Below are 16,675 nucleotides of genomic sequence, written 5' to 3'. Positions count from 1 at the left end.
GCATGTGAGCTTTGCAGAGTTAAATATCCCAGCAAATGTTAAGTCTCTTTAAATGAAATGTCAGTTGAACGGGGGCTGATTTTATTCCTGACTCGTGCTTTGCCACTGATTTCAGCTCAAACGGTAGTTCAAACTGGTATAGTAGTGCTCAGAAACTTGAAAAAAATGAGGTTTTTGCTGTTGTCTAGGTTACTGAGAAAGGTAGCGACAATAGTATTGAAAATAGCGGTTATGATCACCTAGCACTCCCTGAAGTTCAGCTTTGAACTTGGCTGGATGGCCGAGCACCTCGACGTCCGTAACCTAGGTACCAAAAATGTGCAGACCTGCAGCCATGAAGCGCCCTGCTGGGTTTTCCAGCTCCCACCCCTCCCATGTCAGATCATTTGGATCTACTTGTCATGACCAAGTGCTGTATACAGCACATGGATATTGTCACGGGACTCCACTGACTGGGCTCAGGGAGTCTTTTAATCTCAGCTGCATACTGAGAGCTGGCTGAACTGCTGCCATATGGCCCTAATACTCCATAAAGTTTGACATGGCTTAAGAAAAATGCATGCACAGACACAAACGTGTGCAGGTGTAGGAGGAGTGAACAGCAAGAGGTTTATAAGAGTGCCACACTGTGCCCAAGGAGAACAGCTTGTAACTGTCCTTTAAGTGTGCTCTCTGTACCCTGTCATCTCTCGGGAGGCCAGTTTGGTTTAAGTGGTGCAGAAAGCAAAGAAATAAAACAGCATGAGAAGCAAAACATTTCCAATTAATAGTTGGTCGAGTTGCCCAGCAATAGCATGCAGCAGCCTAAAAATAAAAGGCCTAAAAATAGAAGATAATTCACAGGAGAAAATTCAAGGAGAAACTGACCCATTATATCAAGTAGTTTCACATTAGATTTTTGGTTTTAACTTTAAAAACTAGTATATTTAATTTAGTGCTAGGCTACAGGGGGTAGTTGCACCCTCGTCTGCAACTCCTTTGTGAAAAGCACTTCAAAAAAGCTGGGGATTTGCTCTTTGTTATTGTCCTGCTGTGTAGGGAGTCAGGGTCCCTGATTTTCCGTCTTACCTGTGTTAGTCCAGGCTGTGGGCAGAATGTTACTCTCCCTGCTTCCCTGTCAATGGGAATCATCCTAATGATGCTTCATGAAGCTGAGCAAAAGCTTCATGGGAAAACACATATCTGTTAGTACTGAAACCAGGCAATGGGAGTAGCAAAATTGGCAACTAAGAGGAAAAAATTCATCGATAGTGCAGAAAGCCTTCCAAAATTAATGCATACAGCTGTCTGATTGACAAAAATATATCTAATTAATTGGTAATGATTATTTGTGCAGCACTATTCTTGGCTGATTACACTGAAAGCAGCCCTGTAATCCTCGGGGGGCTGCTATCTTTCATGCTGCTGTTGACATTTCAAGTCAGGGCCAGAAACTAGTTCCATTCTGGGCAGGATCCGTTGTGAGTTCTTGCTGAGAATGTACTTGAGATACTGAACCGTAGGTGAAATCAGTGTTTCCAGACTCACTGACACTCTTGGCACGCTACGGAGCGTCTCTGCACAAATGCAGTTCAAAGCCTTGTTAGGTGGAACAGTGTTTGTAAACTCTTCGTGCTATGGTAACGTGCACCAGCAGAGGAAGGTCCTCAGTCCGACTCGGAAGGGCTCTTCGTTCTTCACAGAATTGGGTCTTTTTATAGGAAAAGTCGACTTGACTTTTAAATTGCACAACAAGCATCTGAAGATTTATGGTTTAAAAGCTCCTTAAGAAGGAAAAGAGAAAAAGAAAAATAATAGCCCAATTGTTTCCTGCTCTAAATTGTTGCTCTTTGACTTTCTAACCTAAGAGAGACCCCTTTGGCACCTACCCCTGCGACAGGCAGGAGAACTACAAAGTAAACTTTTTCCGTATGGTTAATGAAGTCACTGCCTTAGGCACACTCTGCTATCACACCTGATAATCTCTTTAAAAACACAGTGTGATTAATTATTAATTAGGAAGATGAATGTTGTCTAGAAAAGGAGTTTCAAAGGCTGCAATCTGAACTTCTTAGTATTACTGGGATTTTGTTGATACTGAAAATGTTTGTCAAAGGCAGTCTACAGCAACTCCTGATATACCTAATAAACAAAATATACCGATAAATAGAGCCGGCAGTCACTGAGGGCCCTGTACTTAGCTTATTTTTAACTGCAGAGGCATTGTTTCCCATAGAGCTCGTACCGGAAAGGTAGATTCAATTTTCTTAATATCACCTGGTTGTGCTGAAGCAGTTGCGTTTCGATTGGCTCCACTTTAGAGTTCATTGGTGCTCAGGATGGCCAGCTAACGTCAAAGATCGACAGTTAGGCATGTGATTGGGTCCCATCCTGGCTAAGAATGGAGGTGGCATATTTTGCTGAGTCAAAGAAACTAAAATATCAGTTTAGTCCAGCTCTTGCTGAACTCAGTTCAACTTCGACTTTAGCGGGCAGTGGATCAGGCTGCATATATATGCAATATCAATATATATTGAGCGTATCCTGATCTGCCCTCTGCCAGGAAGGGACAGTGTTTCATAGGAAGCAACAGGCAGCTCCACTTCTTCCTCCCACCAGCCGTGGAGGACCTGTCAGTACTGCAGCTTTTGGCCCTTCCTTCCAACTACCTCACTAATAATCACCACAACGCAGTCACCTCTGGTAAATTGTGCAAAGTCCAAAAGCTCAGAAGTGATGTACGATGGAGCTTTTTCTTAACAATTTGGTGAAACTTCAGATTATCCAATATTTCTAGTCTATTTTAGAACTTCACAGATTTTGTTCCTCATTTGTGGCAGAAACCAGGACAACTGTATGTAAATTCTGTGAGTTGCTATGAACCAGGAGACTGGAGAATAATGTATAATAGTTTAAAAATGTACGGTTAAAAAAATACCGTCAAACCCAATCATGACTCAATATTGAGTCCACAATCAGAATTAAGTCCTGTTGCATTATCCTTCTCCAACACCATGAAGATCATCTAGCTTATATATTATGAAAATGAACCTTTAATTTAAAAGACATCTCATGAGTAGGACAACAGATTAAGAGCAATGTATGCAGCCAATATTTTCTTATGGAAAAGAATTCTTGATTAGCGTATCCATTGGTATTATTACCAAATAATTTTGAAAGTCTTTATAACTGTGGTATATAGTATAGGTAACATTTTAACCAGCTTATTTTATCTTAACTACTTATCTGTCTTACATGAACATCTTATAAACTTCATGGAGTTTATCCTCACTAGACCTGTGTGATGAGGTGTGTGAAACAACCTCTGCATTATATGTTGTGGTGTGAAGCACAGGCACAAAACTTAAGGTAGTTCTTCATTCCTGTTGAAGAATAGGAATTAAATGCTTTGAAGGTCTGGATCTTCATCATTTCACACACAGAAGGTCTAAGGCAGAGAACCCTTAGTGTCAGAAATGTTAGTGCTATGGACAGAATCCCAGGCTAATACATCAACTGGCCATCCTTTTGCCTTTATCTTAAATTTTACCACCCAAAAATGATGGTTGTTATTTTCTGACTGCAGGTTATGTGGAAGTCACTTGCTCTTTGTATTGCTGACTGGAATTTGTTTATTTCTTCCCTTGTTTTTGTATAAAAGTCTTTTACAAATCAAAGGTTGGCAAATAAGAAACCCCCAAGATTACTCACTAACTAAAGGAGTATTTGCAGTGTCTTTGGCTACATAGTTCAAAGGATCTGCCTTCTCTTGGAAAGCAGCCCTAGAACTGCTGATTCTTAGATGTAACATAAAAGCTGTCCCAGAAATGATGCTATTATTTACCAAAGAGTGAAACGGCAGCTGAGGACTGATATGCTAGTAGTCTTCGGGACATTGCAACTGAGAACATTGCTTATGCCAGCATCATAAAGTACTTGCAGGACTTGTGTTACTCTGTGTCACTGGGGTATTGGTAAGCTTAGGTCTTCAAGTAAAACCACTGGGAGGTTGCAGTGTAGCCCTACTATTCTCAAAGGCTTAAGAGCAGTTTTCATAACCTCTCTTTTTGCACATGCCATACCCAGTGCAAAAAATGTGTATGAATGTTTCCTCAGTTCACTTCTGACATGACAACTTGTGTAGGAGTCTTCAGTCTCATTCAGCTGTAATTTAAAACATCTGATTTGTAAACCCATAAAATTGAAGTTTATGCTGGAAATACAGACACACCCTGGCCTCTTACCACTATAGGATACATGGAAAACTGGGAGATCATTTGGTGTGCAGAGAAGTAAAATCCAGAGTTGGTAATTGCATAAAAATTAAAGTGCTAGGTTTTCTTTCTTCAAAACAGCCTGTGACTTTTTATTTAGCTAATGTGTACTTTAAGGTATGGCTGATGCTTTGGCTCTTCTCCGTTACTCTTGTCCAGTAGCGTCCTTCTACCGTGGAAATCAGCAAAATCAGCAGAGGTTCTCAGGTAATAAAATACTGTGTAAGTAAGGAAAGCAGCACAGTCTGTTTACCCCTCGAGGTTTTCAGGAGGTTCTCAGGATCCGTATAAGCTCTTTTGGCAACGAAAACTGAGCTCACAAGCCCTGATTCAAAGCACTTAGTCAACATGACCAAGAACTTTATAGCCTGAGGCACATTAAATCTAGACTGAAATTGAAGGCATCTGCTGTCTCAGGAGATGGGAGCTCTGTCCTGAGGAGTGCTTCTCCATCTTTAAGCAAAAATACTGCAATATAAACAAGAACTCAAATATAGTGGTATCCAACCTGATGGAAGAGGAATGGAGAATTTACTGTTCCCTGCTGGATTTCATCCCTTTCTCTGGATCGTGTTAAAGCTGTCCCTTACTGGGATGGCTTTTTTCTCTCCTCTGCAGAGGTACCATTGAGATGACTGCAGATTTGCTGAAGGAATATGGCCCTGAGGGCTCAGTCAGTAGCTGTATAGTGTGGATTTTGTGGAGTGTGCAAGGCTTTCTGCAGCATGATTCAGGAAGAGGCAGCTTTGAGCACGAGGTCTTTTCTCCTGAGTTTCACAATTTGTTCCTTTTTGAATACACAAGATTCAGCAGCTGAAAGGACTTAAAGAGAGCTTTCCATGGGGGATTTTCCTGATCTTCACGATAAACTCCCATTTCTCCTTCCCCTAGTTTGCTCCGAGTTTTATTTCTTGCTCAGAAGCTGTTGCCCTAGCTGGCCACAGCTGCTTGCTCAGCCCTGGTCACCGCATTAGTTATGAGACTTCAGTGATGATGAGTGTCTCAGCCTTTTGCTTGGTCTGGTTACTTCAGCATCTACAGAATGTTTTCACAAAGAAGCAGATGGTGGTAGGAGTAATTGGGCCGTAAAACAACATTAACAGCTAAAAACCATTTTCACCAGAAAGGATTTTGCGGGCAGGGTGAGGGAGGTTCAGCAGTGTTTTCTTGTTTTCTCTCCCGTACATTCAACTCTGGCCCTGCTGTAGGTGGTAGCGCTCTGCTCTGTCTGCTTCCAGGAGATGAGCCCTGACAGGTCAGTCACAAATATGAACAGTTGATGAATAACCCATTATAGAGTCACTTTTATGTTGACTCAGTGGACGTTTCCTGGCTTCAGAGAGAGTTGAGATAATGGCTAGCTTTGTAGAAAGAAAGAATCTCTAAAATGCAACATTTTTTTCCCTTTGTGACTTTTATTGCTTTGTACGCTGACATGTCTGAGGGAGGAAAACAGCGCCTTGTTGCCAATAATCCACATCGCTTGGCACAGGCAGTCTTTAAAATCTGGCACTGGGATGAATATTAATTTGGTTGTTTTCCCACAGAAGCTACTGATTAGTCAAGGCCAAGTATCACTGAGATGATTCATTAAAACCCAGCATCTGAGCCCACCTTTACTGAGCAAAGCTGCTTTTTGTCACCTCTGTGACAGGTAGATTGAATATGTCATAAAAGGGACAACTAAAATCCTCGAACCGAGTAAAGCTAAACGTGCAGAGGGACCCCGAAGGCTGGGTTGTGGTGCAAGTGCCTCCCAGCCTTTGGGCATGGAGCCAGGACAGCTAGCCAAGGCCAGGGGCTCCTCCCGTGGCTCAGAGCTGGTGTCCTAACCCCTGTTGTCACCATCCTTTCACTCCCAGCCTTCTTGGTCCCAGTTGGCAATGGGTGGTGTGGGCATGAGACCACCGTGGCACTGAGGCTGGGGGGGACAGAGGCCGCTGTGGTGTCCCTCTGCCTGGTGATGGGGATGAAGATGGTTATCAATGAAGCAGAGACCTCAGAGCCTCTGTAGGACACCTGCGTGATCAAGCCTGGTGTTAGCTCTGCTGCTGTGACTCAAGGGCAATGTTTTGAAGTCAAAAGACTATAAAACTTAATGTTTTGATTCTGGAAAGCCTTTCAATGGAAAAGGCTTAACAGAAAAAAAAATATGATTTTTTTATTCTTTGTACAAAGCCCACTTTATTTTGCCCAAGAATTGGCTTTCCACTATGTCTGTTGGTCTCTCTCTGCCTGAATCTTGTCCTCTTTCATCTCAGAACAGTGTTTCTTTTGCTTCAAGGGGAATATATAGGTACAGCACAGGTGTAATGCAGACCGTATCAAAGAAACATTGAAGGGGAAGATTGTCAGAGATACTGCAATAGGAGGATGAACAAAACGATCGAAAAGGTCTTCCCTTGTCAAACATCTATGGTTTTAAATACTGAACTATCAAGGCAAAGGCGTTTCCTGGTGATTAATGATGGGTTGGGTGTAGTCATGTCTGGGCCTTAACCCTGGCCTCTCGTATATCCTTAGGAAATGCCCTGTGGCTCAGTTGTTTCTGCTGTTTTAAGCTACACTTGGTTTATGATTGATTGATTGTCGTTTTTAAAAGTACCTTTATGTTTGTGGCTATTTTGGTGTCTGCTCTAGACAGTTTTGTTCCTCTCTCTAGGGTCTGGATGTTATTCCTAAACTAATATAGATGTGCCTAAGGAGCAGAAGCGATGGAAGTTTAAACATATATATGGTAGTTTCATGCAGGTGTGATATAGCTGGTACACGTGGTGAGCTGCAGATTGGTACCAAGCATGGCTGTAGAGCTAAGGTATAGCCAGCAGGGTAGTGCTGTTTGTTTTCCATCTTTGCTAGATTGCAGTGTGCATTATTGTCATTGAGAATTACAGCCAAGAAGAATATGTTGCATTAAGGACAACATACTGATAATCATAGATTGACGCTGCAGTTGAAAAGCTCAAAGTGTAAAATGTTGTATGCTTGTTTTCAAAAGCTCTCGGTAGCTCATTAGCTTGGGTGTTGTCTCACACTCAAATGTGTAGTGAACCCTAATGGATGCAGACAAGAACTCCCTTGCTAGAGATAAGCAAACCATCAACCCCCAGCTTTTCAGTCGGTGCAGACCTGGGTATGTCCTTGTAGCCTCTACTCACTGTCATTACATCAGGGGCATCATAAATGAGAGTCATAAAAGTGAAGTTTGCTGAACTGGAACAAAGTTGTTTGAGGTTTCACGTCAACTGATTTAAATGGTCTTTTTTTAAAGTGGAAGGTGAAACATTAGCTGATGGGTCTTAGCAGATTCACCAGACAATCACCATTTCCCAGAGTTTTGTAGAATCAGGAGCTGCAGCTTTTGACTCTCCTTGATTTAAGGTAAGATGCTCCATGAATGATTTAATCAGGTGCGTGAACAGGTAAGCAGGCAAATATGATTAAATGAGGTGCAACATTATGGTTGTAGCTATTATAGTGTAAGAACATTGCCCAGGGAGTGTTTGTAGATAGGTAAGTTGTTACTTTATTAGATATATCTGGAGAGATAGATGACTTGAAGAAAGGCATGTGTGCTCAGGAGCTCTTTACCTTTTTCTAGCTGTACTTGTTGTTCTAATAAAAGATATTACTTCCTCAAACCTCATATTGCCTGCAATGAGATAAAATGCTCCCAGAATCATACTGTGTGAAAGATCTTTTAATTCATTTCAGATCTGTTATAGCTTCCAATAAAACCAATAGGAGTCTTTGCATCCAGTCCCGTCTGCTTCACCCTGTGAACAGGAACATTTTATAACACTTCACAGCTTCTTCCTTCATCTTTTGTAGTAACTTTGCAAAGATTTAATAGCAACATATAATAAGGGTTTGTGTGACTGTGGAGTGAGGGGAAACTTACCTTTTGAATGTGTGAATTACAGAGTGTGCAGATTAACAAAGTGAGAAAGAGCAAAGGTATGTTCATAGCAGCAATTGAAAGGGTTCATAGGAGTAGCAGATGGATCAGCTTGACCTTTTCTGTATCTAATTCTATAGACCGCACTGCGTTTTTCTGGTGGATGAGGAAAACAAAATAGGCTAGAAAAACTTTCTAAGCTGAAAACTAGGATAAAAATATAACGTTTTGAGGGCACAGGGAAAAAAATCTTCCATGCTTTTCTTTAAAAAGCAGTAAGCAAAAAAGCATGAAATAAAAAGGGAGACAGAAATACTAACTTCCTGATTATAAAAATTAAAATTCTTTAATTAAAAATGTTGAAATTTATTCTTAGTGTATCAAAAGCATATAGATGCTGATGTTGCACACACTCAAGGTAGAATAAATATTCTTCAATTTCAGTACTGTGAAATATGTCCTTTGTTACAGATGGAGCCTCATGATATGTTTTACTGATTGCTGTATCTTTAAAATAGGAGGTTAGGCCAGCAAGACCAAAACATCATCAAGACTGACTTTTACACCAACGAGTTTCTAAAAAAGTGCTGAATTTCCCTTCTCACCCACTGCCCCTAATGAGCTGGAATACAGGAAAAAATACAGGATCTCAGTTTTTAGCATCATGAACACTTGTCTTTTGTAGCCAGGCTGCTTGGGCTGACTGCTGCCTATAAGATTCATACTTAAATTTAAAAACAGTGCTCCTGAAGCCATTAGCGTTTATAAGCACATGCAAGATAAATCCTGGGAATTCAGTGTTGAATGTCTCACTCATCCCTGTGATCTGACAGTTTACAAGAGAAACATCTATCAAAATCACATTACATTGGAGAGGATGGGAGCTCTAGGATTCTAAGCCTTAATTTACTTTTTATATCTTAAATTATGGTGCTGTACCTAAGCCATAAATTTTTACAAAACAAACTGCTGATGCATTTGAAAGAGTCGAATAAATACTCTCAGCCCTGCGACAGAGGAGGGAGTGAGGAGAGGTGCGTGGGGTGAGGACGGCAGGGAGGTGGTGATGGCACGTTGCTTTTGGAACTGCTACTCTTGTTGTTTTTGCAATGAGATGCCTATATTTACTTGGAGGAAAGGAGAGGAGAGAAGGTTAATGATATCGGTTCCTGGGAATACAGGCACTCCCCAGTGACTAAAAGAATATTCCTGGATCCACCAAAGATTATAATTTCACTCCCAAGTGTCTGCTAGCAGAGAGACAAGCCTGTCTGCCTTCAGTTTAATATTATCACAAAGTGCTCATTTATTAAATGCTGTCAAACTTCTTGCCTGTGCTCTGTAGCTTTTACTTGGTGGTGTAGGAGGCTGAAATGGCTATCAGTGTACAAGACAGCATTTTAAATTGAGCAGCATTAAACAGCCTGATCCTGCAAATCTAGGATTGTGCAGTTTATTTCAGAGAGACTGGTCTTGCCAAGTTCGTATGCCATTTAAGAGGAAATCTTTCCCACCAAGTCCGAATGCTTTTGGGAATAAGAGTGATAAGCCCCTTGAATCCTTGCTAGATAATGCCCGTACCTTCTGGGACAGCGCTCAGGAGATTTATTCAGTCGTATCATTTACAGGAGGTAGGGTTTGCTAAAGCACAAGAAGGATAGGAAACTCAAAAACTGCAGCAGAAAGATTTGACAAGTAAAGTAAAATGAAATACAGCCATAAAACCTGTGGTGGGAGCAAGGGTAGGGGTCAGCACTGCATTCATTTAGTATGACAACTTCGTTAAGTATGTGGGCAATAAAGGATTGTTTATGTAGTATTTTATTCTGTATTATTTTATTTCTGTATTATTCTTGCCATGGTTACACAGAGCACCTACAATTGGACTCTTCCTCTGATACATACAGTCAGAATAGAGTTGATTCCAGAGATAAGACTTGCAAAGTGAAGGTGATACAGATAGATAATTATAAATACATCTTCTTTGTTTCATGGTGTGGACAGCCTTCCCTTTAAGGTCACTCTGACAATGCTCCAGGATGCACTTGTGGAGCTGGTGACTGGTGCAACGAGAGGCCAAGCTGCATAATCAGTTCTTGCATCTGGGTGCTCGTTGTCAGGGTTTCAGGAAACTTCTTTTGCTCCACGATAGACCAGTTCTCAACGGGAAAAGCCTATGTGACTGTTAAAACAAGAGTGGAAAAATATGTATCTGGAATATGCATTGCTTTATCCTGCCAAGCCAAGTGTTTATTGTGGAGGCCAGACATATCTGTCCTCCTCCAACAGATATCATGGTGTTTCTTGGATTAAAAAAGGCCGACTGTAGTGGAACAGTGGAAGAAATTGCTTCAGAGGACTGACTTCTTTGAGTCCTATATCATAGGGACCCTGTCAAAAACTATTAGCCACAATAAAAGCTGATGTTTAGGGAGATGAAAGAATTGTTGCTTGATATCACGATTACCTTGACAGCAACACACCCCAGGTGGGCAGTGGGGAACTGAGTCCTTTCTCCGTTTGACCTGGGTTTGACGATTATTTTGGGTTTGTTTTGTTTTATGTAATAAAACATCTGTAATAAAAGGGTTTTTTTTAAAAAAAAATAGTTTTGGGAAATAGACTTGAGAGATGGATTGCAGACAACTATTTGGGTCAAGGGGTTAGGTTTTTGCCAGGCGCTCCAGATGGGGATGGAGAGGATGACAGGGGCTGGAAGTCATTCTGAAGCTGAATCCATCTATGCTGCACAGGCAATAAGAACAGTATCAGTTTAGTGAGCTGCACCTGATGCTGAGTTTGGCAAGAGAGCAGTCGATATACACATTATTCCCCAGTATTTCCGAGAATGCTGCTTGTGAATGTGTGTTTGCTCTGAAAACTTGCAGTAAGTGCGAATAACAAAACTCATTACACTGTCTTTGCGTTTTCATGCCCTTGCAGATTTACTGGAAAAATCTTGGAAAACGGCAGCTTTGGCGGAACAATTTAGTTATATCAAGGATTTCTGCTGGAAACCTGACAGGCACCAAATCACTTTCTTACATCCAGTTCTTTCAGTTACTTCTGTGGACAGCCTTACACTTGCTGTGGACAGATTTATAGGCATGGCGTGTGTTAATGGTAGATAAAAACCCAAGCAAACCCCACAAAAGACCGAAATCCAAACTTCCCCTATATATTTAGCTTATTTTTGAACAACCTTGCCCAGTTCAGGTGCTCATGCAGACTGTGCCAAGCACGTGGCTCTGTATCTTCTGCCATCAGCTGCCTGGCATATTAAGAGTGTAGGCATTGAAGCCGAGAAGAGTTTTGATTGTTTTCAAATGGTCTTGAATTTGAAGCCCCAGTGTTTCTTCAGTATTTTTGTAATATTTGTGTGGCATGATAGGGTGGAACAGTAAATTCTCGTGACCAATGTAATGTTGACAGTCTGATATCTAGGGATTTATACTAAGCATGGGTTACTGCTAATGGGCAAAATGAGAAATTAGAACTTCTGACATGTCAAATTAACATCCAAGTAGGTATAAAAAACATCACGTGCTTTGCATGTACCAAACAACACTTGCACATTATTCAATTTTGGTTTGGGTTCCTGGCATCAGCAGAAATAAGTTTTACATCTTTTTTTTTATAGAGCACATAAAGGCTACATTATAAGTTAACTGAGAGAGTGGCCCAGAGATTTGTAAAGTTATTAAAATAACCCTATTATGAAATAGGACATGATGCAATACCATGTTATTACAGCAGCTTATAGGGTTTGTTCAGAAGAAAGCAAATTATGATCATTTGCAGTATAATAATGGGTGTTCTACCACTCTTAGTTATTCCTGGGCTTCTAAGGTCCTAGAAAAATGAAAGGCAGACCTGAAGCAACCTTACATTGTTGTTCAGATTTGCAATTCAATGACAATGTTTGTGATACTTTAATGTGTATTTAAACACAGTGCAAAGATGAAGGGCCAGTTCTGCAGGGTGCTGAGCAGCTCTAACTGGGTAGAAGCCAGTCTCGGGGTGCTCAGTGTCTCCTCAAGCCCCAAACTGTATCCTGAGGGACACAAGTTTCTTGTGTTCCAGGATGTTTGCAGCCAGTGAATTTGCACTGGGTGATCTGCACTGGAGAGAGGTTGATGCTCCAAGCCAGGGTGGTCATGCAGCCAGTTACAGGCACTAACAACGCCAGTGAACGAAGCAGTGCAAGACTTGAGTGTTGAACTGCAGAGTGAGGGCTGTGATATTTACCAATAGCTGGCATCAATCTTCCGAGCACAGTCCACAATACTGTGTCTCTTCAACTTCCCTGTCCTGGTTGGGGCAGGATCAACCTGCATTACTTTCCAAACTAAAAAACTTAAAAAAACATTGAAATATTGATGTTCTCCAACTGCACTGTCGAAAAATGGATCTCCATTCTATTTAAAAATCTTGGCTTTTAAAAATATTTTTAATTTCAGTTCAAATAAAAATATGTTAACATTTTTCCTTTCCCTATGCTTTTCATTTGGATTCAGAAGATAATTTCATATGTTACTGTATTTTTAACCAGAAATGCAGCTACCTTCTGTATTCCTCTACAAAAGCTTTATGCCACAATAATTTAAGATTTCCTCCAGGTTAGAATATTTCTGCATGTAAAACCTCTTTGAAGGTTTAAATAGACTGTAACTGACTTTTGACATGTATTAGTACGTGTCAAGTACAGCAGTAATTAAAGATAGTGGAGACAAGACACATTCCATCTCTCCAGGGACTGACTCACAGGTGTCCAGATCACTACAGGCCACGAGCGGGCAAAGCCACTGAAAACAAAATCCCCCTTTGTTGCAACAAGTATTAAAAACTCCTTTTGCCAGCTATTTCAGTCATAGATCTAGGGAATGATCAGGTGAGGAATAAGCTCTAGTTGATGTATTAGAAAATTATGTCCCAAGACTGTGACTGGGAAACTTGCCTTTTTATTCATTATTGATGTAAACGTTCTCTGCATCTCTTGCAAGGTTCTGCACCCACCCAGAACATATTTATGAATTGTATCAGAGCATACATTTGAACAGCATGATCTGCATTAGTTCAGTGGGATTTACTTAATTCTGTCCTGTTCTTCTTCTTTTCAGTGTGAGCTGAGTCTGTCTGCATCCAAATAATTTGTGAGAAAGAAATTGTTAGCTGTACTGATGGATGTTTTTAATTCCTTTCGTTCACTTACAATGTCAACTCCTCCCCAGCACAATGAAAGGAGTGTGACGTGCAAAAGGAAATACTCGGGACTCGATACTTTTTTAAAGCACAGCAGGTTTAAGCAAAGCTGACTGACTTTCTCTGTTTCTCTTCCCAGGGCACAGCTTCTGTCCTGCAGCGCAGGTCTGACAACGAGGAGTACGTTGAAGTTGGAAGACTTGGTCCATCAGATTATTTTGGTAAGAAAATTCAGCTGAAGTGTAGTTTGGAAAGACAAGCACGTGGACTTGCATCAAATAGTTATAGTCTTAATTAGGGTTCTGCTCTCTTGCAAGTGAGGGGTTACGTGTAGGTCAGCTGCTGCTTTCAGTGACACTGAGAGATTTCAGTGGAGCTGAAACCATTCCTTGGTTTACACCAGTGTAGCTGACAAGAGACAGATCCAGAATCAGCAAAACAGTCTGAAAGCGTTTGTTTTCAAAGGCATTTTACACGCATGCATTATGCATGTGTAATGCATTTGTACTGTCAACAGAATTATGTAAAGTGTCTATCAAGATATACATAAAGGGAGATGTTCTACAACCCGATCAACTGGATGGTGGTTGGAATATGCACCCTCTGAAAAAGAGGCGCGGGGGTGTGACGGTGTATTTGTCCCTGTTTCCAGGTGAAATAGCGTTACTGCTCAATCGGCCCCGAGCTGCCACCGTGGTGGCACGTGGACCCTTGAAGTGCATAAAGCTGGATCGGCCCCGCTTCGAACGAGTGCTTGGTCCTTGTTCCGAAATCCTCAAGAGAAACATTCAGAGATACAACAGTTTCATTTCACTCACCGTCTAAATGATTCCTTCTGAAAAGCTGCCTTTGTGTGACCTTGTGCACTTAAATTTGCTCTGTGCAGCTCCCTAGCTTTATGAAGAAGAAAATGAAAGGTGTGCATTTTATGTGTATTTTTTCTGTTCATGTCACATACTGGATGTCAGTTCAAATCTCATGTGTCGTCTAAGTAGGAAGACAACAGTTTGAATAAGACTAGCTTGGGGGAGGATTAGGCCCTTGGCTTGCAGGCAAGATTTTTACTTATTGTTGGATCATATGGCTTAAAACTGTGGTTTTAACTATTTAAAATACACATGAATTTCTATTTCCCTCATTATCTTTAAAGTTGGTCTTATTCACCTCTTGCCAGGCTACTTTGATCAAGCGATGTCCCTCTGCCTGTCACCTTTAAAAGACTTTTCACTGGTTGTGGACTGGACATTTCTGAAATCCCATGGGGTGAGTGGCAGTCATGCAGCTGGAGGAAGGTTTTGATCATTCCAGCAAGCCAGGGAAAAGTAGAGCTTTTGAGTCATTTGGTTTGTGGCTTAGATATAGGGGCCATATTCCTCCGTGTCACAAGCCCTTTTGGGTCTACTTTGTAGGATATGCTGAGCCAAACAGCCTGCTCCAGTCTTCTGGGTGAAGAGGTCAAGGGATGATGTTTTGTAAGATTCACATGGAGCCTTTAGGACCTAAGTTATTTGTCCTCAGCTTTCTTTAATTGCGGGTAGGTTAGATCCCTTAAAACTCCAATGTGAACTTCTCTGCTGCATTAAGCTTTGAAAGATGTTTATCTGCAGCAGAGTGTTCTCAGCCACGTGTCTGAATATTATATGAGATGCTGAAGAGATGGTGCCGGGTGTACATCAGTGGTAACAAAAATAGTTTGTTTTTGAGGAGGTCCACTTAATTAAATTCAAATGCCTTTCTTTTAGTATATGGCTTAGTTTCAGGATTTTTAGGATCTTCTGAAAGCCAAATACATGCTGCAAAATGCTGCCTCTTCTCTGAAAGCTGTGTTGCTTAACAAAAAAAGCATCAGGATCTTGCAAGAAGCTCCTAGGGCCCAGGTCTCTTCGGGTGTGTGCAGATTCGATGGCTGCTGTTGCTGCCCTGCCTAGACACGGGTCTCCTCCTGAATGGAGCTTTTTGCAGACCCAGACCTTACTCTGCTGTGCAGCCCTCAAGGATGGGATCCTTTCGATTCTTCTTTGGGAAGCTTTTCCTTTGAAGGATCAGGAAGGAAAACTTGTCTTTGCTAACAGCAGCAAAGGTCTGCATCCCAGCTACCCTAAATAGCACTGCCCACTTTTCAGTTGTGGGAAAACTCCATTTCCTCTTCATGATAATATTCTTCTGAGGAAAGAGGAACTTCATGTACCTTTTACATGCCAAAGGTTATGCAATGAAATAAGGCAGCAATCTCCCTTTTGAAACTAGAGGCATTAGTGTAGAACGTGGCTAAAATTACTCCTACTGACAGGCAACGCGCTTTCTGATTTGGAATTAGCAAAAACTAATTTGGGACTTCCCTATCGACTCCCACCAAGAGGGCCCAATATTCCAGTAGCTGCCCACACTAGTTTTTATAGAGCAGGCTGCTTCTGGACCTCAGACCCCTCTCATCACTTCAAGGTGCTTAATTTATTTCAACAGGTTTTCAGTGGTCCTGTCAGTGTGTATTTGTTGCTACTATTTATTATGATTACATTATGCTTCTTGCACATGTTATTATGACCGTTCACATTTTCCAGCCTTGCCATTTTTACCATGTACATTTCTATAGGCAGACCCCATTATAAATATAGATAAATGTATGTGCATTTGCAAAACTTTTGATTTGCTTCACTGTTTTTGTATTCTCTTGTGCGATTTTTAAAAGAAAACTTTTTAAAGGTTACCAGTCACTGGTGTGTTCTTTACCTATTGCATTTCTGTTGTATTGGTAAGAAATTGTGAGTGTTTTGCCTAATATGCAAGACATTTCTCATTAAACACCAAGTATTAGCCTCACTGTTTAGAACTTACTGAAGCACACACACAGAGATTCTTTACTTTAAACCTTTACAGCTCATGGAAAATGCCTTTGAATTATGGTTCTGTTATAAGCAATCTTAAGAGAAGTGTAACCATTTAACACCAGGATTCCTATGCTTTAAGTGGAACAAAATTATATTCTATGACATTTTAAAGAAAATTGTAATATTTGCAGTGGATGGTGGGACAGGATTAAGGTATGAATAAAATTCTTCTACATTATATGTAGCCAGTGTGGGTTTATTAATAATGGAAGTCTGTATGAATAGAAGTCATGTTCTAGTTAAAATCTGCATATCATAATAAGCTTGAAGGCTACTGAAAATAATCAGATGCAAAGGGATAAAAAATAGAGCAAGAGTCCCAGTGCTATATATAGTAATGGAAACCAAGCTGGTTTTCTGGAGGATTAGCATGAAGAAAAAAATTATTCCACTTAAATGTAACCACACACGTCTTTATAAAGAAATAGGGGCTT

At 40.9% G+C, this 16,675-nt stretch overlaps 1 protein-coding gene across 1 annotated transcript in view; it reads left to right on the top strand.

Moving 5' to 3' along the window:
• Nucleotides 1-16,419, top strand: part of PRKAR1B (protein kinase cAMP-dependent type I regulatory subunit beta) — a 93,405-nt gene extending 76,986 nt beyond the window's left edge. The window contains exons 10-11 of the mRNA XM_069870474.1: nucleotides 13,493-13,574; nucleotides 14,006-16,419. Coding sequence (XP_069726575.1) covers nucleotides 13,493-13,574; nucleotides 14,006-14,178 — 255 coding nt within the window. The 3' untranslated portion in view covers nucleotides 14,179-16,419. The remainder of the gene's footprint in view (nucleotides 1-13,492; nucleotides 13,575-14,005) is intronic.
• Nucleotides 16,420-16,675: the final 256 nt, after the last annotated feature.

The sequence above is a fragment of the Phaenicophaeus curvirostris genome, chromosome 16 (assembly GCF_032191515.1).
Source record: "Phaenicophaeus curvirostris isolate KB17595 chromosome 16, BPBGC_Pcur_1.0, whole genome shotgun sequence".
Lineage (NCBI taxonomy): Eukaryota > Metazoa > Chordata > Aves > Cuculiformes > Cuculidae > Phaenicophaeus > Phaenicophaeus curvirostris.
Note: the sequence above shows the minus strand (reverse complement) of the source record. Positions and strands in the feature narration are given on the sequence as shown.